At 36.4% G+C, this 27,545-nt stretch overlaps 1 protein-coding gene across 3 annotated transcripts in view; it reads right to left on the bottom strand.

Annotated features, from left to right (window-relative positions):
* Nucleotides 1-27,545, bottom strand: part of Ppp3ca (protein phosphatase 3 catalytic subunit alpha) — a 314,520-nt gene that overhangs the window by 33,072 nt on the left and 253,903 nt on the right. For all 3 annotated transcript variants that reach the window (XM_074041435.1, XM_074041434.1, XM_074041436.1), the window contains exons 8-10: nt 24,346-24,440; nt 6,028-6,153; nt 2,223-2,297 (exon numbers count right to left, since the gene is read on the bottom strand). In XM_074041435.1, the coding sequence (XP_073897536.1) occupies nt 2,223-2,297; nt 6,028-6,153; nt 24,346-24,440 (296 nt within the window). The remainder of the gene's footprint in view (nt 1-2,222; nt 2,298-6,027; nt 6,154-24,345; nt 24,441-27,545) is intronic.

Below are 27,545 nucleotides of genomic sequence, written 5' to 3' on the forward strand. Positions count from 1 at the left end.
TCTAGACCACCTTCTTCTCTGTACTTGGGTAGTGTAAAATTATATTTCTTTGAAGGACTGACCTAACACTTTAAGGTGGTGAAGTATGCTTAGAAAAGAAAAAAAAAATATTCCAAGGGACAGGCTTAAAAGTAATTGATAAGAAAAACACATTGACTGTAACTAATTATTTTAAAGCAGAGTAAGTCACAAAATATATCTTTCACCAAAGTGATGATAGAGTGAGTAAAGAGAGCTCACTAGACATGAAGAGGACACTGAGGCAGTCTTGGAGATGTGCAGGGATATTCCGCACAATAAAATGTGCAGGCAATTCTGCCTAGAAGACCAACACATAATAGACATCAACACATTTTCTGAGCAGATACACTAATATGTAATTACAAACAAATGTAGGTCTAGAACTTCTTACTCACACAATATGCTTCATCTCTATTGAGTAGGTTATAAATACTGGCCAATGGAATTGGCTAAAATGGAAATTTGTTGACTTGGGGGATATTTCTGTACTAATTCTTCCTTAATACAGAGGATGTCTATGTTCAGAACCCCAAAGTAAGGCATCTTGTTGTGCTAAGTATTTTGAACCAAGGTCTTTCTGACCTTCCATCTTTCTGTCTCTGCCCCCTTTTCTCCCTTGAAGTACACAAACCAGAATTCTTCTTCCTCAACAAAAGTCATAGAACCCCTCTCTCCCAAAGTAAGCCTTAAAATTTAGAAAGGTCACTTCCTCTCTTCTCCTTTGAAGACACTCATTCCAAATGGGTCTTTATTTCTGATGCTCTAATGTTATGTAAGATTTTTATTAAATTAACTTGTTATGCTTTTCTTTTGTTGACGGGCCTTTTGTTTCAGGAGGTATCACAACTGACTGCCTTCACAAGGAATATAGTGAAAAGCAACTATAGAAAAATGTTTATCAACTTTTAAGATCTAGATTCCATCTGGTTAGTATTTTTCCCTTAAGAAAAATGTTATTTCCATTATGAAAATATTATCTTTTAAGTGATAACACTATCATGGATAGTGGCAACCTGCTGCTATAACATATGAAGCAGCTAGAATCTAGATAATATACAGATTGTCCATTCATCTCCTGCTTATTTAAAAATCTATCAATAGACTTTAATGAACTTCTTAGAACTATTTTAAATCAATTTGACATAGTAAATGTTTACTCTTTAATCTCCAGTTTTTCATTCCTTCTCTATATTATGCATCCTCATCCCCTTGTAATGCATATGATTTAAAGATAGTATATGGAGATGAGAGAAGTTATAGAAAGTAGATTCTTTACACAAGTACCTGGACATTTTTATTTTATTTTTGCTGGAAGCATTAGGTATTTTGTATTTTAAGCAGTGACTCATATTAAGAATGAATAAATATTAAATCATGCCATTCAGATACTAACTTTCAGGAAGGACTACATTCCCTTTTCATTTTATCTAAGTGAAGGTTTCAGTGGCACAAACATTATTTAAATTTATCATAGTATTTAGTTTAATCAGACTGAAGCCTCTGCAAGAAGTATTTCCTTCAGGCATCTTGGCATGTGGAATGCCCTATACAGACTAGGAACTCATTCAATGTTTATGAAAGTGAAGCTGACCTTTGTTATGTTCCAACTCTAACTACATTTTGTTTTCTTCCATTAATTTCAGGTGCTTTTCTAAGACCCAGAATAATTTTTCCTTCATTGATACTTCTGGATATTTGTCCCTTTCTTTGAAGGCAAGTGAATACCAAAGAGCATCTTAAAAAAACCTCTCCTAGCTTATTCATTACTTATTAATACAGGTATGAAAAACTATTGGGATTGATATAAATACCAATATATCAGTATGCAAATTCCTTTTTTTTATCATATACCTCAAAATGTGAATAACTGACAGAGAAACCCCACTAAAGGACACTTAAAAAAGTTGCCCAGCTAATAACATCTGCTAGTAAATAAAGGATTATATAAGGAGTCAAAATAGGTCATTTAGCAGTACAAGTTACTGAATGATACTTACTGAAGTAGTTTGATATTTCAGCAATTTTTTCAAAGTAATGGGGAAATTATCTCATGGCTTTGTTTCTTACATTTTAAAAAAGCAAACAGAAATTAAATGCTTTCATTCTCAATAGCATGGTATGACTTAAACATAAACCAAGTCTGGAATGAGATGCCAAGTAAGCATCTGGCAGACAGCATTAGCAAAAGCTCAGCCTCTTACCATCAAACCCGTCTTCTTCCGAGCCCAGCTCATCATCTGAGCAGATGTTGAGGACATTCACCAGCATCTCCGTCACTAGTCAGAAAAGAGAGGAACAAAGTGCAGACTTTGTTATAGTCTTTAGTAATCAGCAAGTTTGGCAGTAATATCTTATCTAGTTAGTATATCTTTCCTGCAAAGTTGTTTCTACAAAGTTCTTTTTCATTTTTTGGTAGCACTGGTTTGAACTCAGACCTCGTCATTGCTAGGCAGGTGCTCTACCACTTGAGCAATGCCTCCAGTGCTTTTTCCCTTTAGCATTTTTGAATAGGGTCTAGTGTTTAGGCTTGGCCTGGGCTGGACCCACACCCACTGCTATTGATGGGCCTCTGCCCCCCAAGCTGGGATGACAGGCGTACATCACTGTACCCAGCTATTATTTGAGATGGAGTCTCGCTATCTTTTTACCCTGGCTGGCCTTGAACTGTGATCAGTTTTTGGTGGATTTGTACTGTGCTGTTTTCATATATGTATATAATGTACTTCTATAATATTTACCTCCACCAGTCACCCCTGTTGTTTTCCCCTCAATCCCTTCTTTACCATAATGTCATATTATAATTTTTTGTTTATTAAATTATTTTCTTATATCTATGAAATTTACTAGTAATATTAAAAAAGCTATAGGTCAACAGAAAACAGACAAATCAAATATATGGATATGAATAGGATATAAATGCAGACAGGAAAAAAGTTATTTTTGAATTTTTTATTTTCACAATAATGCTGCTTGGTGTAGATTAGATTACAAACTTGTATTCAGCAGACACTAATTGTGTAATCCTTCAGCAAATCCAGCACATGATGGGCTCGTACCTTTGTATTTAATAAAAACTGATGATGGATAAATATATTTGAAGTAGTTTTGAAAACACCAATTTTAAAAATGAATGTGTTGACAGGAATGTTATAAATTTTATTCCCCCAAAGGCTTTAAAATACATTAGGTACAGTTTAATAAGAGATTCAGTTAAATAAACAGATTATAGAAGGCCTATATAAAAGTGTTACAAACAGAAAATCAGTGCTGCATTACTTTTACATTAACATGCAGGCTCTTACATTTAAAATTTCTTAAAATTAGGTTGGCTTTCATCAGCAACACCACCAACAACAGGTGTTGGCGAGGATGTGGGGAAAAAGGAACCCTTTTACACTGTTGGTGGGAATGTTGACTAGTACAACCACTCTGGAAAAAAATTTGGAGGCTACTTAAAAAGATGGACATCGATCTACCATTTGATCCAGCAATACCACTCTTGGGGATATACCCAAAAGACTGTTACTCCAGAGGCACCTGCACATCCATGTTTATTGCGGCACTATTCACAATAGCCAAGTTATGGAAACAGCCAAGATGTCCCAGCACTGACGAATGGATTAAGAAAATGTGGTATCTATACACAATGGAATTTTATGCAGCCATGAAGAAGAACGAAATGTTATCATTCGCTGGTAAATGGATGGAATTGGAGAACATCATTCTGAGTGAGGTTAGCCTGGCTCAAAAGACCAAAAATCGTATGTTCTCCCTCATATGTGGACATTAGATCAAGGGCAAACACAACAAGGGGATTGGACTATGAGCACATGATAAAAGCGAGAGCACACAAGGGAGGGGTGAGGATAGGTAAGACACCTAAAAAACTAGCTAGCATTTGTTGCCCTTAACGCAGAGAAACTAAAGCAGATACCTTAAAGCAACTGAGGCCAATAGGAAAAGGGGACCAGGAACTAGAGAAAAGGTTAGATCAAAAAGAATTAACCTAGAAGGTAACACCCACACACAGGAAATCAATGTGAGTCAATGCCCTGTATAGCTATCCTTATCTCAACCAGCAAAACCCCTTGTTCCTTCCTATTATTGCTTCTACTCTCTCTACAACAAAATTAGAGATAAGGGCAAAATAGTTTCTGCTGGGTATTGAGGGGGGGAGCGGGAGGGGGTGGAGTGGGTGGTAAGGGAGGGGGTGGGGGCAGGGGGGAGAAATGAACCAAGCCTTGTATGCACACATGAATAATAAAAGAAAAATGAAAAAAAAAAAATCAGGTTGGCTTTTACCATGCAGGTAAGAAGAAGCATGCCCACTTATTCTTCAGAAGCTACTTTTTCAGAAATATGGTATTTAAAAAATGTTCTTTTATTTTTTTAAAATTATTTTACTTGATCTTGTTATTTTTGCATTGACTTACATGTGTATACACTACTCGGGTTACCTCCCCCCCTCCAGAATTGAAGATATATGATACAGAGTAAATCTTCAGTTGAGTCAACATTAACACAGTTACAGTTTGGTTATAAACATCAAATTATATTACCAATATATTGAGTTAAATTTTAGAGTAGATGCTGAAAATTTGAATAATCTTTGAAAACCCAAATAATGGGTGTTCAAACTACCCAGTAGTTGTCAGGATTCACAGACATATCTAAAACTAAGATACTGTAGAGCGTCAGGAAAATGTGCAGCCTTTCTCTAAAACCCCAATAGGACATTTTCTTGAAACATGGGAACTTTTTCTTTATCACATATTCATTCACCTCACAAGTTGTGTGAGAAAATGCATGAGGAATGGCCAGGTGTCTGTCACTGTAAGGCCTCCTGAATTTAAACTCAGTGTGTGTGGGCTTGAAATTTTTGCTGAGGTTTATGTCAAAATGTGGAAGGAAGAAAATAAGGAAGGAAGGAAGTGAGGGATAAGGGGAGTGATGGAGAAAAAGGAGACACAGGAATGCAGGGAGGCAGGAGAAAAAGAAGATAGAGAAAGGTAGGGATGAAAGAAAAGAAAGCCTATCTGTGAAAAACTGGAGCAAGTTAATAGGCAACTTTATTTATTTTGTGGTACTAGGGTTTGAACTCAGAGCTTCACACTTGCTAGACAGGTGCTCAACCACCTGAACCATGTACTTAGCCCTTTTTGCTTCAGTTATTTTTCAGATAGGGTCTCATGTTTTTTTTTTCCCTGCCTGGCCTGGACTGAGATTCTCCTACTTATACCTCCTTTATAGCTGGGATTATAGGCACATACCACCACATCCAGCTTATTGGGTCTTGCCAGCCTTGAACCATTATTCTGCTGATCTCTGCCTGCAGAGTAGCTCGGATTACAGAAGTAAGCCACCGTACTTTAGAAATTTTTTTTTTTTTTGGTGGTACCAGGGTTTGAACTCAGGGTCTCATGCTAGCTAGGCAAGTGCTCTGCCACTTAAGCCACTGCACCAGCCCCTTTAGTGACTTTTAAAATGAGTTTTCTACCTTTTAACATACTAGTGCCTGCTATATTTTTAATAAAGTACTCTTTTGCTGTTTTACATGGTGTCCTTCAAAATACTGTAGGCATTAAGCATTACCATCCAATCATTATTATTCACATCAGAAAAGTAAGGAGTAAGGAGTAAGACTATCCTAAACTTTTAATGTGAGAGGTAATATTTAAAATCAAGTATTACTTTGGTATTATAGTACAAAGGAGTAAGGAAAAAAGTTTGATACTAGGTAAAGCTATATCTCTGTAATTTTAAACATAGTAATATTACTTGGATGAGTATATATGTTCTAAAATACCCATTTCTCCTTAATTCACTCAGTGTATCCTATTAATACAGATACAGTAACAAACTTTCAAATCACTTTTCTCTTGGTAAAGCTTGTGAATTCTATTGGTTAGACCAGCACGCTTCTGTTTCTGTTTCACAGAATTGAACACATCTTTCCTTTCTTTCTATGCCATTTTATTAAGGACATTTTAGGATTGCACATCATACCTTTTTCCCCAACAAATGGCAGGGACCAAGTGAAAACATCCATGAAATTTGGAAGCCAGTATGGATGGGGTGAACAGTTGAATTGCCTGATATTCATAACATTGTTCTCATACTTCAATACTGCCGCTAAAAACAAAACAACAACAACAAAAAAGGATGTCAGATTGAAAGAACATATTTCTGTTTCTGAACATGGCTTTACTTGATCAAGAACATTCAAATACTTGGCTTCAGTACTAAAACTCCAAAGCAAATCGTTTAATCAGCTCTGAATTCTCACACTATGTATGGACCTAAGTTTCACTCAGTGGAAGGTGCTATTGCACAATATATGAATAGTAAATATGAAATGCATTATAATGTGGAAAATGTTTATAAAAATACTTACCTCTGTCAGGAATTGTATCAAGCATCACCTGCAACCAAGAACATCCTACTCTTCCTTAATACTAGATGACATGGATGAAAAAGTTGTTTGTCATAATTTAATAATTTCCTCAAATACTTTAATTGAATTTCTATTTTTAGTAAAAAAGCACACCTTTTCTTCCAGTAGAACTCACAGTAGTTAAAGAGAATAAATTATATTGTTTTCTTGACTTAATAAAATGTTTGGATTAAATCCAACAAAAAATAATATTCTGCTAAGTCTACCCTCTACTTTTGAAAAAATGCACCACCCATGACTTATAAAAATAAACCTTGTGCTGTGCTTCAGTCTGCCTTGTAGGGTACCTGTATGTTGGATGTACACTCACATAAGTGTTGTAGATATGGAGACCCTAAGAGCATAGGTTTTACTTCTAATTGGATTTAAAAATTTAGTCTTCACAGTGAGCAGGTCTCTGAGCATTTTCAAAAAAAGGTAGTCACCTGCTTTAATGGGGCCACCAGTTCTATGGAAACACAATATTAAGTTGTGGGGACAACCTCAGCTTCAATTTAAACCTGCTTTACTACTCACTGATCCTAGTTCTGCTTTCTGCAAAGATTCAGAACAAATACGCTTCTGTTGCTAAATGACAGCTGTTTAAAGATTCAAAATCATGCTCCCATCTCATGTCTTCCTGAACTCTGACAAGATTTCACCTTATGCCATCATGGCACAAACTACTGTTACATTACTAGAATGCTGAACAGATCCCACAGGTGTCAGATGAGCTTTCACTGTTTATGTTTGGTGGTTGAATATGTTCCATTACTTTTTATTTTAAGCTGATTTTTACATAAGGATATATTGTAGCATATGATTAAGCTAATAGAAGAAAGAGAGCCCTTAAATATCTATTTATTAAAAACTTTTAGTGTTAATTGGGCATTAGCTTTTACATTAACGTGGAACCTCATGTAAGATACTTTTATCATAACACTGCTTTCAAAACTGCATTTTCTTCATTACTTGTAATTTTTTCTCAGTCTCTGAATATCCAATCTAAATCCTTCCCATGCCTGGTACAATGCCCAAGCACTACCCCTGCCCCTCTCCAGTGAAGCCTTTTCTGATTTCTGGTAGACATACTTTCTCCTTCCTCTGTATTCCTTGACTTGACCGACACAGTGCATTTGTTATTCAACTTTGAATATATATACTTATATATTACCTGACTTTCCCACTGTCATTAAGGACATGTACCACACACAAGATGGTGTCTCACACACCATCTTACTCAGAGTAGATGTTCAGAACTCTTGATATTTTCCCTATAATTTTTTTTATTTCAAGCAAATTTTGACCCACCTTCATAAGAGATGGCTACTTGTTACTTTTCATTGCCCCACTCATCCCCAGATCGATTCATTCATCTAAATACACACTAGATTGGCAACGCAGTATAAAACTGTGGCCCAGCACTAATATAATACTTTAGCTGGGCTTGAATGGTGTAGAGGATAGGAAGGATATATTGTGTTCAGTGACTTAGCTACTACATATATCATAATATCATACTGCAATGTAGCAATACGCTAATGTTCCCAGCAGCTTGCAGTTAACTAAACTCAAACTTTTGAACAGTTAGGCCTTTGTTTTGAATTATATTCCTAGTTGACCGACATGGCTCCAGGAAACAGAATCACGCTTTGGGAACAAGGCATGTAGATAGTAGCATCAACACTGACATGAAGGGAACAGTGAATGTTGCATATGATTCTGGAAAGCATTCCTTTTTACATTGCTTTATCATTTATGCTGTATGTCATTTAGCCTAGGAAAATATTTATGTGACATTAACACAAGCAAAAATGAAAAAAAAAATCATGACCTATTACCATATCGGTACTTCTGATCTTCAGGATAGGAAAGGTAAAGTGTTTCCAGTGTCTGTCAAGTGCTACCTGAGTACTAGGTCCATATAACAGATCTTTCTTAGCTTTCAATGTTGCATATTTATTACAGGCATGTGTCCTCTTATTTAAAAAAAAAATCTGTTAAGGCTTGGGGTTGTTTCGCAAAGAGCAATTTCTCCTCTAGGTTTCCACCCACTTTTATTAACATTGGGTTGGTGATGAAGCAGGAGGAAAGAGGTTGAGGTGACTCTCCACACCAACAGGTGCCACATCTGTAGATTCAACCAACTTGCATGGAAAATGTTTGAAATAAAGAAAAATTGTGTCTGTACTGAACACAGACTTTTCTCTTGTGACTAATCCCTAAATAATTCAGTATAACTATTTACACATCATTTACATTGTATTAGGTATTGTAAGTGGTCTGGATGATTTACCATAAAAAGAAGGATGTGATATGCAAATATTATGCCATTTTTTTTTAATAAGAGACTTGAGCATCTGTGGATGTTGGCATGCACAGAGGGCTCTGGAACAAATTCCAGTTTCTACGGACATGGAACATTACTGTATTATAATTAACAGTGCCCTGGAGGACAGGGAGAAGCTTTATATATGTCATTAAGTCCTCAAAATGAATGAGAAGCAGGGGTGCCTATCCTTATATTTAGACAATAGCACAGTGGTGGAGAGATGTAGAAACTTGTTTAAGCTCATGTAACTTGAACTTCAATAACTGACAGATCTCCTCCCTGTTCAAATTCAGGTTTTCCTGACCAAATTCATTTGCTTTCCACTATTCTCTGTTGTCTTTCATAAATTATAAATGTATGAATTCTAGTCCTAGCTGTTATAAAACTAACTTTGAATATGGTTTTCATAATTAAAGAGGTTTTAGCTTTTACCAAAATACATGTTTGAATGAAATGGGTGGCAAATTCACAACTGAAGGCTGGGTTTGGACTATGGATTAAACAGAAGCTCCATTTTATAGCTGGAGAGATAAAAGTATTCATTCAATACTGGCTCACACAACACAACTGAGCTCAGAAATACTGATATAGCCAAACTATTTTCAGGTTTTATTTTTATTAACTTTAGATATATTTTAACAGTAGCTATTTACCAAGCACCTGCTATGTGACAGGCATTGTTTGGCCCTTTAAAATAATCACAAATCTTCACAATATTTTCAAAAGTTGTTTTTACCATTTGCAATTTGAAAATAAGCAGAGAGGTTAAGTAATTTGTTCAAAGTCACACTTAATGGAGCAGCAAACCTGAGTATAAGCTTCCTGCTCTTTCTAGGATAGCAAATGCACTCACCTAAACAACAAAGAGCACTCAATGTCTATCAAGTTTTGGGCATAGATTATTTTTCCTTCCATGTTTAGTTTCTTAAAAAAAAAAAAAAAAAAAAAAGAGCACCGAACTGGAAGGCCAAGACTTCTTGGTGGGTTCTATCACTAATTTGTGAGAAGGTCAAGGTCACTCAAAGTCTTAAGTTAGGGCTCAGTTTCTTCACCTGAATGTGTGGTCTTATCTAGAAAATTTCCCATCTCAATGATGTTAGCAAATTTTTTGAAAAGAAATCTCATTATAAATGCAATGACTGATTAATATTCTCAGTAATTCTACATGCTATTATTAGTAGGACTTTTTCTTATTTCCTTTAAATTTAAGGAAAGAATAACTTTAACTTAAAATGCAAATATCCCAACATGAATTTTTTTCCTCAGTAACATATTTATGTAAAAACTTTGAATAACCTTAATGAGTTACTCATAAATTTTGATATAAATTTCTGCATAACTACATATTACCAAAATACATGAAAAAAACAAACCAAATTAGTTCCAAATATCTGTAGTCACGAAATTCACAGTTAACATTTCATCTTCCACCTCCCACATCCTCCACCCCTGCCACCTGCCTCTGACTGTCATTAGGATTACAAAACTCAACTGCAGCCCTAACAGTGTGCTCTTCTCTGAAATACTTGAAAGACATTTACCTCCAGTGCAACATAAATAATACAAATGGTTGTACTTCAAGAATCACTTGAGACCACCTCCTGAGACATTGTCTGAGACAAAAAGAGAGAAACAAAGAACAAAAGTCTACTATCAAGGAGCTCTTCTATTCTCCTGGCAATTTCACATGACCTCATGTCACCTAACACTTGTACCAGAGGTCTGGAGAGACACTGTGACATATATGTGGGCCTTATCTATTAATCATAATTTAGAGCACAGCAGATAGCACTGAAACAAATGTTTTCCTATTGCACCTGCAGGTGTTAAAATTCTCCAGAACAAAACTTGGAAAGAATATTAACTCCATGCATCTGGAGGCTTAACTTGTTCTTTTTCTTAAAATTATGCAATTAGTTGGCCAATACTTTTTATTGTTCCTGTAGAATCCTGTCTTCAAAGGTATGTTTCTACAGATCTAAAATGAGTTATCAGGGCTTAGTCCTACTTGGTGAATGGGTAAGGGACACTGCACCTCTTATTTTAAGAATACCACAGGGCCCAAGGAACAGAATTCCTATCCTATTCCAATGCCCTGTTCACCAAGTCATGCACTAAATTGCCAGACTATAACCAAGTCTGTGAAACAAAGGGGTCTCTCTTACTTTAAAGTTTGATATTTTTTTGGGGGAGGGGTTCTGGAGTCTGAACTCAAAGTCTCACAGGTAGCTCTACCACTTGAGTCACAACCCCAGTCTGTTTTGCTTTATTTTTGAGATAGGGTCTTGCTTTATACCCAGGTTGGCCTAAACCAGGATCCCCATTTATGCTTCCTGTGTAGCTGGGATGACAGGCACGTGCCACCAACTTTTATTGATTGAGATCGCATCTCATGAACTTTTCCCTGGGCTGGTATCAAATCCTGATCTTTCCGATCTCTGCCTCCCAATTAGCTAGGATTATGGGCTTGAGCCACTGCACCCAGCTCAAAATTTAAAATTTGTATGAGACACAAAACTAGGAATCTCTCTGTATAGCTGTCCTTATCTCAACTAGCAAAAATGCTAATTCTTTAGTTGTTTATTTCTACTCTTCAATGGAACTGGAAAAAAGCACAGAACAGGTTCTGCCTGGAAGCAAGGGGGGAAGGGGAGAGAGTGGGGGCAGGGGGGCAGAAATGACTCAAACAATGTATGTACATGTGAATAAGTGAATAAAAAAAATAAAAAACCTTTTATTTCATAAGAACTTGGTAACGTTGTTCAACATCTTTTCCACAACTGTTAATACACAAACTGGTGAAAAGCAATATATGACAAGCACAGAAAGATCAAAAACGTTCTATTTAAGAGAAGTTATCAAAAGATTGCTACCAAGAGGCATTGACAAGTTCACCAAAACATGGGCTTAGCACATCTTAAGTAGATTTCAAGGGGGAATGAAAAACCTTTAGATTAGTAACTGTAATGCTCTCACCACGTCCAGGCACTCTCAGTATTACTAGTCTTGTTTTAAGACACAGAAGCATAAAGTTTTAAAAAGTGGAAATAAGTTCAATTTTATTACTTTTCCCATCATTTTGATAACATCTTTCATCTCCTCATCTTTAACTGATCATCTACTCCCAACTTTAAGAGGGACAAAAAAGAAACAAAAATGACAGAAAATCAAATGGGTCATTCCAGAATCAGAATCATTATAATTCACCCAGAAATATAAAAAAAAAAATTGCATAACAGATCTAGGATGTGTTTTCCTTCCAATTTTTCCACCCACAGATGCCCTAGCAGAAAAACTATCTATGTGTTCCTTTGGCACAGTCCTACCTACAAAGAAGGAGATATAGAATTTGGTGGACAAAATTCTTGAGGTAGGACCCATACACTCATAATATTTTATAGAAGCATTTTCGAATTATACTGCATGCAAGGAATTTTTGCTTCTGGGAGAGATGCTACATACTTCTTAAATCTGTACTTTGTCATAAAGATTACTTTTGGGAAATAGAATTGTCATTTAGGATTTTGTAAAGATATATATGTATACTTTCTGCAGTATATACTACAGCACATATGAACACACTATCTTTACAATTCCTTGCATTTCTAAATTTGACTTCTAACTCCCATTTCCTCTTCCCTGCCTCCACCCATTATCCTGTTAGTTACTGTATTTGGTGAACAAGGATTATCCTTGTAACTCACTTCTATGCTACAGCTCAGGAGCTCAGGTGTGAAGGATATGGCAAAGTCACTTAAGATACATCTCAGCCAGGCACTGGTCTCTGCTCGTGCCTGTAATCCAAGCTACTCAGGAGGCAGAGATCAGAAGGACTGTGGTTTGAAGCCAGCCCAGGCAAATAGTTCTGCCAGACCCTATCTCAAAAAACCCTTCACAAAAAATAGGACTGGTGGAGGCCCTGAGTTCAAGCCCCAGTACTGCAAAAAACAAACAAACAAAAAAATCAAGATAGATCGAGTCTTTGATTTTCATTTAACTTGAACTTAATAATATGGTCTGTATGAGAAATTTAATGCATACGTTATGTGATTCATTCCCTAACACAGAGTTCTTTACAGGCAAATTATCCCTAAGTACTAGGTAATGACTTTCAAACAACCTATTTTAATTAATGGATACAAACAATATATCTCTTATCTGAAACCATAAGATAATAATTTTTAAAAATTAAAATTTACTGTATACATTTCATGTATTTAGCATGATGTTATGGGATATATATATAGGTAACAAAACATATTCATCATTTTACATAATTACTAATTATTTGTATTTGTTTTTGTGGCCAGAGTACAGAAATTCTACTTATTACATGTATCAAGGACACATACGTATGTCACCATATCTAATTCTTTTATGGCCACATCTAGCTCTTGCCTCACTCTTCTTACACATTAGGCAGGAATGCCTTTTTAACTTTAACAGATCTTTTATCCTTCTATGTGTATCCCTCATGACACCCACAATAACTCTGTTATAAGACTCACACATAAAATTTGGATGATATTATCTTACCCAAATGAAGGAAGGAGACTGCACTATACATTTCTGTGAAAGGATCAGAGCATATCTTAGGATTCATATGTGCTTGCACAGTGCACATGCATGTTCTAGAATGTGTTTCTCTTTGTAATATGGTATTAGCAAATTCTGAATGCAGTTATTACTCAAACATAGAATTTTGGGTAAAGTAATACAAGAAGGGTGATGGAAAGTATGATGAGGCATACATACCTTTTATACTTTCATAGTGTTGTTAGGTAGCAGATGAGGAGACAGGGAAGTTATATTATTTTAAATAAATATTAAAAGGGCTAGACTCAGACATTGGAAGAGAAAGTAAAAAGTAAAAAGCTACGGCAGCTTTTCCCCTCCCACTTCCTTTTAGAGGTTAAGTTACAAGAACTGGGAAACATAAAGGGGCTATCTGTATCTGTCTTCCTCTTTAAAATGTTAACAGGCTACAAGACTCCTTGGATGGGCAGGGGGACGAAAAGAATAAAAGGCATGTCTAGCAAGGGGAAGTCCTAACATCAACCTATTGTCCCTCTGTTTTGGGTAAAACATCTGTGTCTAGATCCGTTATCTTAATGATTAGAAGTTGCTAGACATGCCTGGTGCCAGTGGCTCATGCCTGTAATCCTAGCTATTCAGGAGGATTGCAGTTTGAAGCCAGCCCAGGCAAATAGTACCATGAGACTCTCTTGAAAAACCCTTCACAAAAATAGGGCTGATGGAGTGGCTCAAGGTGAAGCTCCTGAGTTCAAGCCCCAGTATCACACACACACATACAAAAGTTGCAGATGTGACCACACGTATTCCCCCAGTTCCAAGACTAGAAATGAGGATCACCATTTCTAGTCTTTACTACCATTTCCTGGGGAACCAGAAGTATTGCTTTCCCACTTCCATGTCTCCACTCTTTTATTCCATTATACTAAATTCTTTCCTAATAAACTTTACTATCATATTCACTATATTTTGTGTCTTGTCCGAATTCTTGCATTCTTGCATTCGTTCTAGATGAATGCAAGAACCAAGGTATATACCAGCACTAAACAGTACTGGATCTAGCATATAGATGATGCTCAATTGTATTGGATGAAGGAAAGATCAAAGAAAGGAAACAGAAAAACCCAGGATAAGAGGGAGAAAGAGAAGAAAAAAAAAAGGTAGGAGAAAAGACAACCATGTTTTCAGAGCTGTAAGACATACATCTCAACAGGATACTGAAAATATAACTAGCCCTATATAAACAGAAGCCTAAAGGGTGCAATGAAGGAATTTAAGAAAGAGGTACCATGCCACCTCAGAGCCTAAACTCTTTATCTTCAAATTATGAGTGTGGAAAATAGGTAGCACTGGAAATACTAGCTCTATCACAGCAATTGTATGAACCTGGGTAAATACTTCTTTATTTGAACTTTACCTTCCAAAATTGTAACGTAAGAATGATAATATCTGACCTCTCCTTTTCAAAGTACAAAGATCAAATTAAATAATATATATGATTAATACACATAATAAAATAATACGTATGATTAATATAATACACATGTATTTATAACAGATGAAATATTTGGCACCTGAAGAATGAACAGTTCAATGGCATATTCCTCAAGGAACAATCACCATAAGTTCCTTACAGTTTCATCTGGGCTATAACTTTATGTCCTAATCCATATTATTATAAGTACCTACACTTGCTATCAACACTGTTTTCAGTGGAAATGATGCTAACAAAGACTATTTGACATTGTCTGGTTAGTAGGTTTCAGCACCATGTAAGAATCTTCTAATTATCAGAACTATTAGAAAAAGGATTTTAGTGTCCTAAGATGCAACTTCATGTTCAACTGGCAAAAGAGCATTCGACAATGAATCTGTATGAAAATGTATGGAGGGTTCATGGAGGAGGAGCCTTGGTCCCTTTTGAAGGTCTCACATAACTTGGAGAACTAAAACCCAGTAATTCTCCAGGTTTTCACCTCTGTGAAAAACTACTTGTGCTATTACTTTGTTGAAGCTCTACAGTTACTTGACTGGATGAATTTACAATTAAAGGTGAATTTTAAGAAATCAAAATGGTTATTTGTTAGAACACAGATGTATTGCATCTGTATATGTAGATTACATGTAGACTGACTCAATTAAAATATATAGTGGGAGTAATTCTTCAACATTAAATCTCAATGAGTTATTAATGGTTATTTCTTATTTCATCCTCCCTCCCATTAATTAAATGTTTAAATTGAAGCCAGAGAATGCTGGTCTAACACTACCCTATTTAAAAACTGGCCTCCAGCAATGATACTTCCCTATGGAGCTGAATAAACAAAAGCACAAGTGCTTAAGGGGATACATTTTAAAGGAAGAGATGAATTATTTATTTTAGAAAAATGTAAAAGGCATTCTCTAACTCCATTCCTTCAATAATGCAAGTATCTGGATGATAACATTCATGAAAATTTAAAGTGATAACAAATAACTCTGCATTTTAAGAGCTTTTTTTTTTTTCTTATTGAAGAGCAGTTAGAGTCACCTAAACACAACAGAGCCATGCTTTGAGGAGAGGATTCTGCAAACACTGCCCTGAGAACTTTCACATTACAAAGTGGTGGCAGAAGAGAAGAGAGAGGTTAAAGCAGGGGCCTTGGAGTCAGCCTGCTGAGTTTCAATCTCTGCATTTAACCCTGGGAAAAGTATTCCATCCCTCTGTGCCCTAGATTGTTTTATCATTATAATTAAGTTTATAAGGTAATTCACGGGGCTGTTGAAAGCTTACTAGATATAATACTAGCCTAAGATTTTAAAGGAAACCTGTATCACTCAAGACGACAACGGTAAAGGGAATGATAACAGCCAGGGTTGGGTTAATTTGACATATTAGAGTCCTGGATATAAAACAGGAACATTCTGCTGAAGCCGATGCAGTGGATTTTATGCTGTCATCTTAGAGGAGTAATTTCTTGGAAAACCACTCAAAACTTCTAATCTCAAGTTCTCTTCAGTCTTAAATGTCTACATAAATTTCTAGCACCTTATATTGATAATAAAAAGAGTTAACATTAAGAGTCTTTTTTATAGTTTCTGCTTGTTCCTTCATTAATTTTGACATTTCATACTGTTTCTTAGTAGGCCTCCTCTACATTTAATAAACATTAGAAAGAGCTTATTTTTCTAGTGTGTATAATTCAACCACTAAAGAATGAGAATGTTAGATGAGTGTGGCAGCACATGCCTGGAATCTAATCACTCAGGAGGCTGTGAAAGTAGAAACATGAGTTTAAGGCAAGTCTGGGCTACATAGCAATATCTTGTCTTTAAAAAAAAATCATGCTTTCTAAGTAAGTAAAAAAATGAAGTTTTTAAAGATAAGTATATTACTTATTGTTTAGCTTAAATTAAAAAAGCAAAAAAACCCCAAGCCCCCCAAATTTAGCTATAACTAGTTAGCAAATATCAAATAACAAACATTACCATGAACATATGTTCAAAATTTTAATATTCAAATATGTGATCTGAGCCAAACTGCTGCTCAAAACCAATATAAAAGATCTTGGGTGGGGTGTGGTGGGTGGCTCATGCTGGTAACACCAGCTATGTTGGAGTTGAAGATAGGAGGATCATATGGAGAGGCTAGCCTGGGCAAAAAGTTACTAAGACCCTACCCCAGTAACAGCTAAGCAAAAAGGGTTGGGGATGTGACTCACTGATAGGACACCTGTCTAGCAAGCTCAAGGCCCTGAGTTCAAACCCCAAAAAAAGAGAGAGATCTTTAGATTGATCACATTTATCTTTTTTTTAAATTGTTTTATTATTCATATGTGCATACAAGGCTTGGGTCATTTCTCCCCCCTGCCCCCACCCCCTCCCTTACCACCCACTCCACCCCCTCCCTCTCAATACCCAGCAGAAACTATTTTGCCCTTATTTCTAATTTTGTTGAAGAGAGAGTATAAGCAATAACAGGAAGGAACAAGTGTTTTTGCTGGTTGAGATAAGGATAGCTATACAGGGAGTTGACTCACATTAATTTCCTGTGCCTGTGTGTTACCTTCTAGGTTAATTCTTTTTGATCTAACCTTTTCTCTAGTTCCTGGTCCCCTTTTCCTATTGGCCTCAGTTGCTTTTAAGGTATCTGCTTTAGTTTCTCTGCGTTAAGGGCAACAAATGCTAGCTAATTTTTTTAGGTGTCTTATCTATCCTCACCCCTCCCTGGTGTGCTCTTGCTTTTATCATGTGCACAAAGTCCAATCCCCTTGTTGTGTTTGCCCTTGATCTAATGTCCACATATGAGGGAGAACATACGATTTTTGGTCTTTTGGGCCAGGCTAACCTCACTCAGAATGATGTTCTCCAATTCCATCCATTTACCAGCAAATGATAACATTTCGTTCTTCTTCATGGCTGCATAAAATTCCATTGTGTATAAATACCACATTTTCTTAATCCATTCGTCAGTGGTGGGGCATCTTGGCTGTTTCCATAACTTGGCTATTGGATCACATTTGTCTTGTTTAAATTTATATCAACAACTCTGCCTCACACATGATGGTAAGAAAAAAAGTAAGGGTTGAGAAAACTGTGGTGATGGGGAAAAGTCTGTTTTAATTTTATCCAACTTTTAAAGCAACTCATGATACTACTTATGCCTGCAGCTAAAAGGGCACAAAAATGCTTTTAAAAAATGTGTCAGTGCTTAAGATTATGCTCATGTTTGAGACAGGACTCAGACTCTGTAGAACATGACTCAGCTTTGTAGGGAAATGAGGTTTTGGGTATTTTTTGTTTTTTTTTTTTCTTTCTTTCTTTCTTTCTGTCTTTCCTTTCTTTTTGGCAGTATGTGGGTTTGAACTCAGGGCTTTGTGCTTCTAAGCAGGAGCTCTACAGCTTGAGCCACACCTCTAGCCTGGGGAGTGAGTTTAAGATGCTGTATAGCAAGAGGCAGAGAAGTTACTCAGGTATGTCTCCACTGTCAGTAGCTTTTCCTAGAACTGAGATAAACCCCTGGTATGAATGGTTCTATTTTTCCGCATTTATTCCATATATCCATTCATCTGTCCAGTCACCTACCCACCCAAGAACTCATTTGAACTTCAGAGAACTGGTCCCACTTTAGATTATTCTGAAACAAATTCAAAGAAATAAGCCTTCATGGAAACACAGATGGAATAAGTGTAATTTATTTAGATGAGCATATCTCTAGATAGAAAAAAAGATCTACCTATTTATAGCAAGGTGTAAAATACATTTTTTTCAGAGGCTCATTAAAGTATTTGAACAAAATGAATTACTGAAAGCAGTATTCACATTTGCCCCAGTATTTCTCAATCTGAAGTGGTTTTACTCTTAAATCTTATACTTAAAAAAGCCTAGGTAAGCATTTCCTGTGACTATGGAGTAATTTCTACCTTTCTATAATGATACTCTTCTTTGGAGCATTTTTCAAATATGCTTAAATATTTATTGGTGGAATTATTTATTTAATACTGAGCATACTACCAGACTATAAAGCACACTAGGGCACAGGCAATGTCTTCTTGCTTAATTTATATCCCCAATACCTAGCATGGTGCTTGGCACACAGTAAATTCTTGATAAAGTTTATTGTATTGGTAAGTGGATGAGGCTGAAGTCACTTTTATAGATGGCAAATTATGAAAAAAAAATGCTAACTGTGATTACTGCATTTTTCTTCTGTCTGTATATTTGGGTCATTAGGAAATTTCTTTTTGTTTAGGGATATGATTCATACAAGAAAAGCAATTCAAATGGGCAAAGTGCTCTGCAAATGTTTAACTCCAATTTGGACAGGGTCTCAGTACTGGTTCTAGTAGTGATTTCAAGTGAGATAATAATCTCTGGGTCAATACTGATAGGGTACTCTTGGGCACTGTCTTACCATTAATTCCTCAAGAAAAAAATTACTTCAATCAATGAATGCACTGACTGCTTACCCGGCATGCAACTTGGCTGTACAATGTGTACTAAAGAGCCTCATGTTTTAAACTGTGTTCATCCTGATTGGCATGTAACTGAAATACATGGGACAGCTAATCAGAAACAGCAAGTGCTATGTATAAGAGAAAACGTCACCGGCATTGCATGTCTGCAAAGAAGAAAGTCTTCAAAGAACACAGATGTAGTGGGTCTAGTCTATTGAGATGGACAGAAGTAGAAGCCAACTATTTTCAATGGAAAGAAGTATGTGCGCAAAGATGTGGAAAGATGGAAAGCTGAAAGTTCTTTAGTGCAATGAGCAGATCAAGTTGGGTAAAGGGTTCACCCAATGAAAAGTGGACAGACAGGTTGTAATGGCAGATTAAATAATATATAGTGACATTATAAATAAAAAGATGAAGAGGATTATTTTCCTGCCAACTTCTGCTGTACTACATGTGGTATAACAGTAACATAAAATATTCAATAATGTTAATATCTTAATATTGCATAACATTTTGTTTCAAAGTATTTCGATGCTTTATTCACAAAGCACATTTTCCCTCATTTATAGAGATGTCATTGCATATCCAATAAATTTAAATAAGTTAAATTTATTAATTTAACTTAATGGCACAACTATGATTCAAACTTGCATCTTTTGCCCAGGAATCTTGCAGGAGTTGTCAGAGTGAGAAAAAAGAAACAGACAGATGGAAGAGAAAATGACTATGTTAGGGATAGGAAAGAACTCACTGAATTCACACAGGCTACACCAAAGGACAGAACACTCCAACTGTGTAACTTTCTAATTGCTTATTAACTGTAAGTATGTACTACTAGTCAGAATTAGTGATCATTTAAATATACATCCAACCACAACTATTACTGGTTTTAAGATGCAAGAATAAACCTATTTTTCTTATTCTTTCATCATGTCAGAGTGTCACTGCTCTCTTTATCTGCAGGAGTATTATACACCAAACTATAACTATTAGGGTACAATTCCAGAGTTCTTTACCTTTATCTGTGTCTAAGAATAAAATGGTTAACTCAGAGATTCTTCACTGTTATTTTTCTATTGATTGTGTTTTTGAGGTGCTTGTAACCCAATTTTATTGCACCGGTTTTTAAAATTCTAGTTGATTGATTTTACTCAAACAGAGTAATCTTGCCTTAGCAGTGAGTAACTGACTCCCACTCCCACATTCTGTATATATTGTTTGCATAATAGCTTTAAAGTGCTTCAGAAATTTCACACAAAAGACCTGAAATTATGCTCAAACTGAAGAATATATTTTTCTTCTTCCTATCAGTTTATCTTTTTCTCTTAAAAGAATTTCTTCTTTATGAAAAGGTTCCCCAAATGAAACATTTCTAATTCCTTTCCTGAAAGCCTATGATCTTCCTTAAAGCAAGTGAAAAATTGCAAATCTGAAAGACAGTGACCCACTGATCTCTCTTTTTTTTTTAAGTTCCTTGTCACATCAGAACTATACACAAAGATGCAATATATACCATATGTGAGAGAAGACGACTAGTGAGAGAAGGCTACTAGTCTCAAGCAACATTGTATAACTTAGTATTATGAACAATGGAAAGAGTGTAAGCCTCCTTTTATGGAAAAAATTCTTTTTGTTTATTTTTATTGTCTTGGGTTTTGTTTAGTTATTTGAAAACTTGTTAGTACATGCTACATAGCAATCAGTCTCTGACAAGAAAATGGCTTTTTGAGGACACTCCTTTAAGTTTAATAGAAAAAATTAAATACCATAGAGAATAATAAAAACCTAAGTCCATACTTCATACACTTAAGGTAGATTACAGAGGCATTGTGGTACATGCAATATGACATAATGAGTATGTGTACTTCTTGGTGGTACCCCAAGGCCCCATTCTGGTCCAACCCAAAAAATTAAAAATTTTTTGGTTTTATACACAAGTGTTTGCTGCTTTAAAAACCCCAGCAGCACAGCAACTAAGAGATAGCATATATAAATGGGACCTCATAAAGCTAAAAAGCTTCTGTTCATCAAAAGAAGTGGTCTCTAAACTGAAGAGAACACCCACAGAGTTGGAGAAAATATTTGCCAGCTACACATCAGACAAAAGACTGATAACCAGAATATACAGGGAACTTAAAAAACTAAATTCTCCCAAAACTAATGAACCAATAAAGAAATGGGCATGTGAACTAAACAGAACTTTCTCAAAAGAAGAAATTCAAATGGCCAAAAAACACATGAAAAAATGCTCACCATCTCTAACAATAAAGGAAATGCAAATTAAAACCACACCAAGATTCCACCTCACCCCTGTCAGAATAGCCATCATTAGCAAAACCACAAACAACAGGTATTGGCGAGGATGCGGGGAAAAAGGAACCCTCATACACTGTTGGGGGGAATGTAAACTAGTACAACCACTCTGGAAAAAAATATGGAGGCTACTTAAAAAGCTAGACATTGATCTACCATTTGATCCAGCAACACCACTCTTGGGGATATACCCAAAAGACTGTGACACAGGTTACTCCAGAGGCACCTGCACACCCATGTTTATTGCGGCACTATTCACAATAGCCAAGTTATGGAAACAGCCAAGATGCCCCACTACTGATGAATGGATTAAGAAAATGTAGTATTTATACACAATGGAATTTTATGCAGCCATGAAGAAGAATGAAATGTTATCATTCGCTGGTAAATGGATGGAATTGGAGAACATCATTCTGAGTGAGGTTAGCCTGGCCCAAAAGACCAAAAATCGTATGTTCTCTCTCCTATGTGGACATTAGATCAAGGGCAAACACAATAAGGGGATTGGACTTTGAGCACATGATAAAAGCGAGAGCACTCAAGGGAGGGGTGAGGATAGGTAAGACACCTAAAAAATTAGCTAGCATTTGTTGCCCTCAATGCAGAGAAACTAAAGCAGATACCTTAAAAGCAACTGAGGCCAATAGGAAAGGGGGACCAGGAACTAGAGAAAAGGTGAGATCAAAAAGAATTAACCTAGAAGGTAACACACAGGTACAGGAAATTAATGTGAGTCAATTCCCTGTATAGCTATCCTTATCTCAACCAGGAACACTTGTTCCTTCCTATTATTGCTTATACTCTCTCTTCAACAAAATTAGAGATAAGGGCAAAATAGTTTCTGCTGGGTATTGAGGGGGTGGGGGGGAGAGGGAGGGGGCACAGTGGGTGGTGAGGGAGGGGGTGGGGGCAGGGGGGAGAAATGACCCAAGCCTTGTATGCACATATGAATAATAAAGCAATAAAAAAAAATGACTGGCCTTGGCTTTACCCTTTTTCCTACTAAACACTGATCATTCTTTGAAGTCCAGATCACAATTTATCCTAAGCTAGGCCTTCTCTGACCATTTATAAAATCACCCCTTGTCCAAGGTATTTCATGTTCTCATTTACTAACATGTCTTATAAACTGTTAGTAAATGTCTTCATGTGCTTGCCTTACAAGCACATGGCATACACAGAACATTCTCATTGTACTTTGCATCTTTCTTGCCTCTCTCAGAATTATCTCATCCTGTGTGGCCCAACCCCCCACTCCCACCCCTTCACCCTGCAGCCCCACCATTGCTATGACAGGACTTGCACTGAGTCTACTTATAACACTCCCTGGCTATAGAGGAGGATCCATGAAATGCTCTTGAAAAAGAATGTGTGGCTACAGCAAATACCATCCAATAGATGTCACTTTTTGGGCTTGGGGAATCTGAGAGTAGTACATTCTATCTGCAGAACAGAGCAGGTGACTACAGGAGGAGGTAAAAAAGAAGATGAGATGTCAGAAAGCATGATTATACCTGGTTTGCCTTTTGGAGTAGGATAACTGATAGCTCTAGAAGGTATGAGGATAAGGGTTTAGATCTGAGCAAGAGGAAGTAGGAAGGCCTACACAGGAAAAGTAGAACACAGGGGAAAGAAAGACAACAACCTGTTAAGTACTGAGGACTCTCAACTAGCACTTAGAAATAACAGTGGTCAAGGCTCCTATGAGGCATCCTGGACATCAGCATCAGGACAGAATGACACCCATCATACCTCACTTATACATGGGAATCATTCCTAATTACAGGAGTTTTTCAGATTGGCTCAGAAACTAAGCTGCCTTTTCTCCTACCCCTACCCGCCCACTGCTATATTTCACCTCATAGGTATTATTTGATTGCCTTTTCTTTTTCTGTCTCCACTTTTCTCTGAAGGTTATACTCAGATATTCTGTCTATATAATTTCCAGAAAGGAAATTATATAAAGGTTATCTCCTTTCCACATTTTATCACCTATCCTGACAGACCTGGAACACTTTACATCATTTCCAAACAAAGACATTACCTTATAAAAGAAGGTCATAATGGAGCACTTGCTCTTTCTTTTTTCCCCTATAGTCAGTAATAATGTCCTTGTAGCACTTCCTTGTTTATTTCAGGCACACAGGTAATGGAATTTCAGAAAGAAAGCATAGGACACAGAACCAGAAGTGTGGGTTTCATTCCAGTTCCTTACTTCCTAGTTGAGTGAACTTGGACAAGGAAATTAACCATGGGGACTCACTCTGCATAATAAAAAAGTGGGAGAAGCAGCTAATGCTGTTTACCTTGAAATTTACTTTATTTTTAAATAAAATGAACATGGATGAGCCTATCACTGATTCATGGTGGATGCTTAATAAATATAATTTGAGTTTCAAGCTATAGCTTACTATACATGTTTTTTGCTAACTATTTACATGCACAATCACACTATTCATATTTAAATCTCTAAAATCATTTAAAAGTCATTTAAAAATAATTTTTTAAAAAGTCTATATCTACCAGGGCAGCAACTGGCAGTCTTACTATACATTAGCAATGTCTTGAAAAATATTTAAGAATTATCAGTTTCTGGGCCCCATCTCTGACAAACTGAACCTATATTTCTAAATACAGTCACAAATTTGCAACATACGTCAACTGAAAAAGTAAGGGAAAAATGAATGAAAAAGCTTACAATGAGACAAAAATAAGACAGTTTAAGAATTAAATGCACGTATTATATAAGACTTCAGGGTGAATTAGAAAACACTTACCTTTGTTATTGTATACATCTAAGTAATTTGGTGCTGAAAAAATTGTAATTAGAGAAGGGAAGCCTGTTGTTTGGCTTTTCCTGTACATGCGATACCTAAAAACAACAAACACAAATTAAAACAAGGATAGCATGAAAAATATATGACAAAAATTCATAGATTTGGAAATAAGAAATTAAGTGAATTAAGTTCTTTCAAAGAGGACTCAATTATGTAATACTAAAAAATTTTCTCTCTGCAGTCTGCTATATGCAGACATCAATCCACTTCTGGAGTGACAATGACAATATATAATCATATGTTCTATTTCCAAATAGATACCTCCTAAATTTAGCAAACTTCAGGGATGTATGGTATTCAGTTGAAAGTCTTAATTCATTTTCATGTGTTCATCAGAAAAAGCAAAGGCTAATTATTGCACACAGATACACTTTTTTGTTTGTTTGCAGTATTAGGGCTTGAACTCATGGCATTCACCTTGAGCCACTCTGGCAGCTGTATTTTTGTGAAGGGTTTTTCAAGATAGGGTCTTGCGGAACTATTTCCGCAGGCTGGATATGAACCGCGATCCTCCTGATCTCTGCCTCCTGAGTAGCTAGGATTACAGGTGTGAGCCACCAGCCCTGGTTTGTTACTGTGCTTTTCAGAGTATTTCTGACATAAAACAATCAAATTAGTACAGCAATATACAGAGATTTACATCTAATAACAAGGTCAATCATTCCATAAATCTACATTATATAAAGGTTACGTGTAATAGAGGCCTATTTACCTAGACTAAGAGATTTTCTTTTCAAAGAATCTCTCATTTTATGTATAGATTTTACTTGATATGCTTCTATTTTAGAATTTTACTTATTATCAACCTCTACAGGTCAAAGATTATGGTCTCAGCATGGTAATATTAAATCAATCAGTAATGAAATGGATCACCCACAAGAACTTTGGAAATAAACCAACTTTTCTTCTACTAAGACAAGACAACTTACAATACTTAAGTAATCAAAAAATACAGGACCTTATAGCTCTTTCATCACTATAAAAATATATCTCATGACATCCATGTCATAAATTTAGAAATATCAACTTAGAAGCACCTCCACTAAACAAAATTTTATCATTTCTTTGGTGCCTGGTATCAGTTATTTCTGACAGATGAACCATGTTTAACACAGCTGAGCTCTAAAAATAGCTCAGACAGTATCTTTAGATAGACAGTGACTTTAAAACTTATAATTTTAAAAAGACTTTGATTCTTTTCTTTTTGGAACTACTCAAACATACTACTTTTCCCAGAAGAAAACACCAAGGTAAAGTCTTTTGAGGCTGGGCATGGTGGTACATGGTTTAATCCCATGTATTCAGGAGGAAGAGTGGAGCGAGTTTTCTCTCACTCCTGTTACTACTGAACCTTACAGGGCTAACTGGGGGTGACGGGAGATGCAGAAAAAACAGATAGACAAACATGCATAAAGTGGGGGGCAGGTGTGTTAGGGACTCAGATGGAGATACACAACAGCTTTGTTGCTTCTCTATCTTTTCTTTAAGGCCTTGCTTCTAATTATTTCTTTAAAACCTTCTTCTAAAGCCTTCTATTCTTTAAGGTCTCTTGCCTTAGACTCTCTCTGTCCCATGTTTTCTTTAATCTCTCTTAAAGTCTTGGCCCTCAGACTTGCACTGTTCCATGTTCCATTTAATCTCTCTTAAAGTGTTGGCCCTTAGACTTGCACTGTCTTTTTAGCTTTCTTAAAGTCTCGGTGCTCAGACTTGCAGACAAACAACAGCAGCTGAGCCTAAAAACTGCATTAGCATAACTCTTAAAGTCTCGGTACTTAGACTTGCACCATCCCATGTTCTCTTTAGCTTTTCTTTAGCTTAGCGTTTCTAAAGCCTATGTATAAAGTTCTCGGTGCAGAAAGATGCTCTGGTGGAGATATACAGCAGCCAGCAATAGCGTCAGAGGCAGCCAATCAAAATCCTCCATCAAAAAGCCTCCTGCCCTCCTTCAGTCTTTTATATCCAGTGGTAAACAAGGAGGTGGAACAACAGTTCTCAGGGAGGGGTGTGACACTGTAACACAAGAAACCTGCATTCCTACTTCTCTGAATGTAAACAATTTAGGAAAAGCAGCTGCACTGCATTCTGTACACTTCTGTGGCTGGGGCCATGCCAAACTCAGCCTGCCAATTATTGGGCACAGCTGTGCTTATGTCAAACTCTCATAGTCTTCTCATAATCCACTCCCCACAGAAGAGATCAGGAGGATCATGGTTCCAGAGCAGCCTGGGTAAAAAGTTAGTGAGACCCTATCTCAACCAGTAAGTCAGGCATGTTGGTATATGCCTACCTATGCAGAAGAACATAGGTAGGAGGATCGAAGTCCAGGCTGATGCAGGCAAAAAATGCAAGATCTTATCTGAAAAATAACTAAAGCAAAAAGGACTGGAGGCATGGCTAAAGTGTAGAGTGTCTGCCTAGTAAGGGAGAGAGGCAGGCCCTGTGTTCAAGCCTCATTACTGCCCAAACCAAACCAAACCCTTTTGAAATATTTTAGAAATACTTTGCTAATGGAACTGTGCTTCTATGGGAGGTCAGTGTAAAAGATGGTTACACTCTTAATCCTAGTGCCTTGACTTTATAAACTGAGGTTGGCTTTGCCTGTTTGATAGCAAATAAAAACAAAAACCTGTATGACTTATTCTCAGTTTCTCAGAGGAATCAATCAACTGCTCATTTTAAACAAAAATACTTGTTACTGTTAATTGATAGACTCAGCACAGCTTCAAGAAAGCAAATGAACTCAGGTATGTAATGTGATTAAGATAAATCTACTCCAAATGTTTAGCCAACTTGATGGAACAGTCAGACAAAATAATCTGGGCACACCACAACCCACAAAAGTGAAAACAATTATTTGAGGACCCAATAGTTAGGTTGCTTCAAATATCAGCTACTCTGCAATGAATATACAGTATCAGATCAGTTCATACCTGTTCACTGATTGCTTGCAAAAACCTTGTGAGTATGTGTGTTACTGGGGTTTGAACTCAGGACTTTGTACTTGCTAGGCAGATGCTCTACCATTTGAGCCATGCCACCAACCCCTAAACCTATTTTTGAAAGGGACTTAGTTTCTGCCTTGCTTCAGGAACATCCTAGACATGAGCCTCCTTAGGAATATAAGTATCTATATTTCTAAT

This window comes from Castor canadensis, chromosome 9, assembly GCF_047511655.1.
Source record: "Castor canadensis chromosome 9, mCasCan1.hap1v2, whole genome shotgun sequence".
Classification (NCBI taxonomy): domain Eukaryota; kingdom Metazoa; phylum Chordata; class Mammalia; order Rodentia; family Castoridae; genus Castor; species Castor canadensis.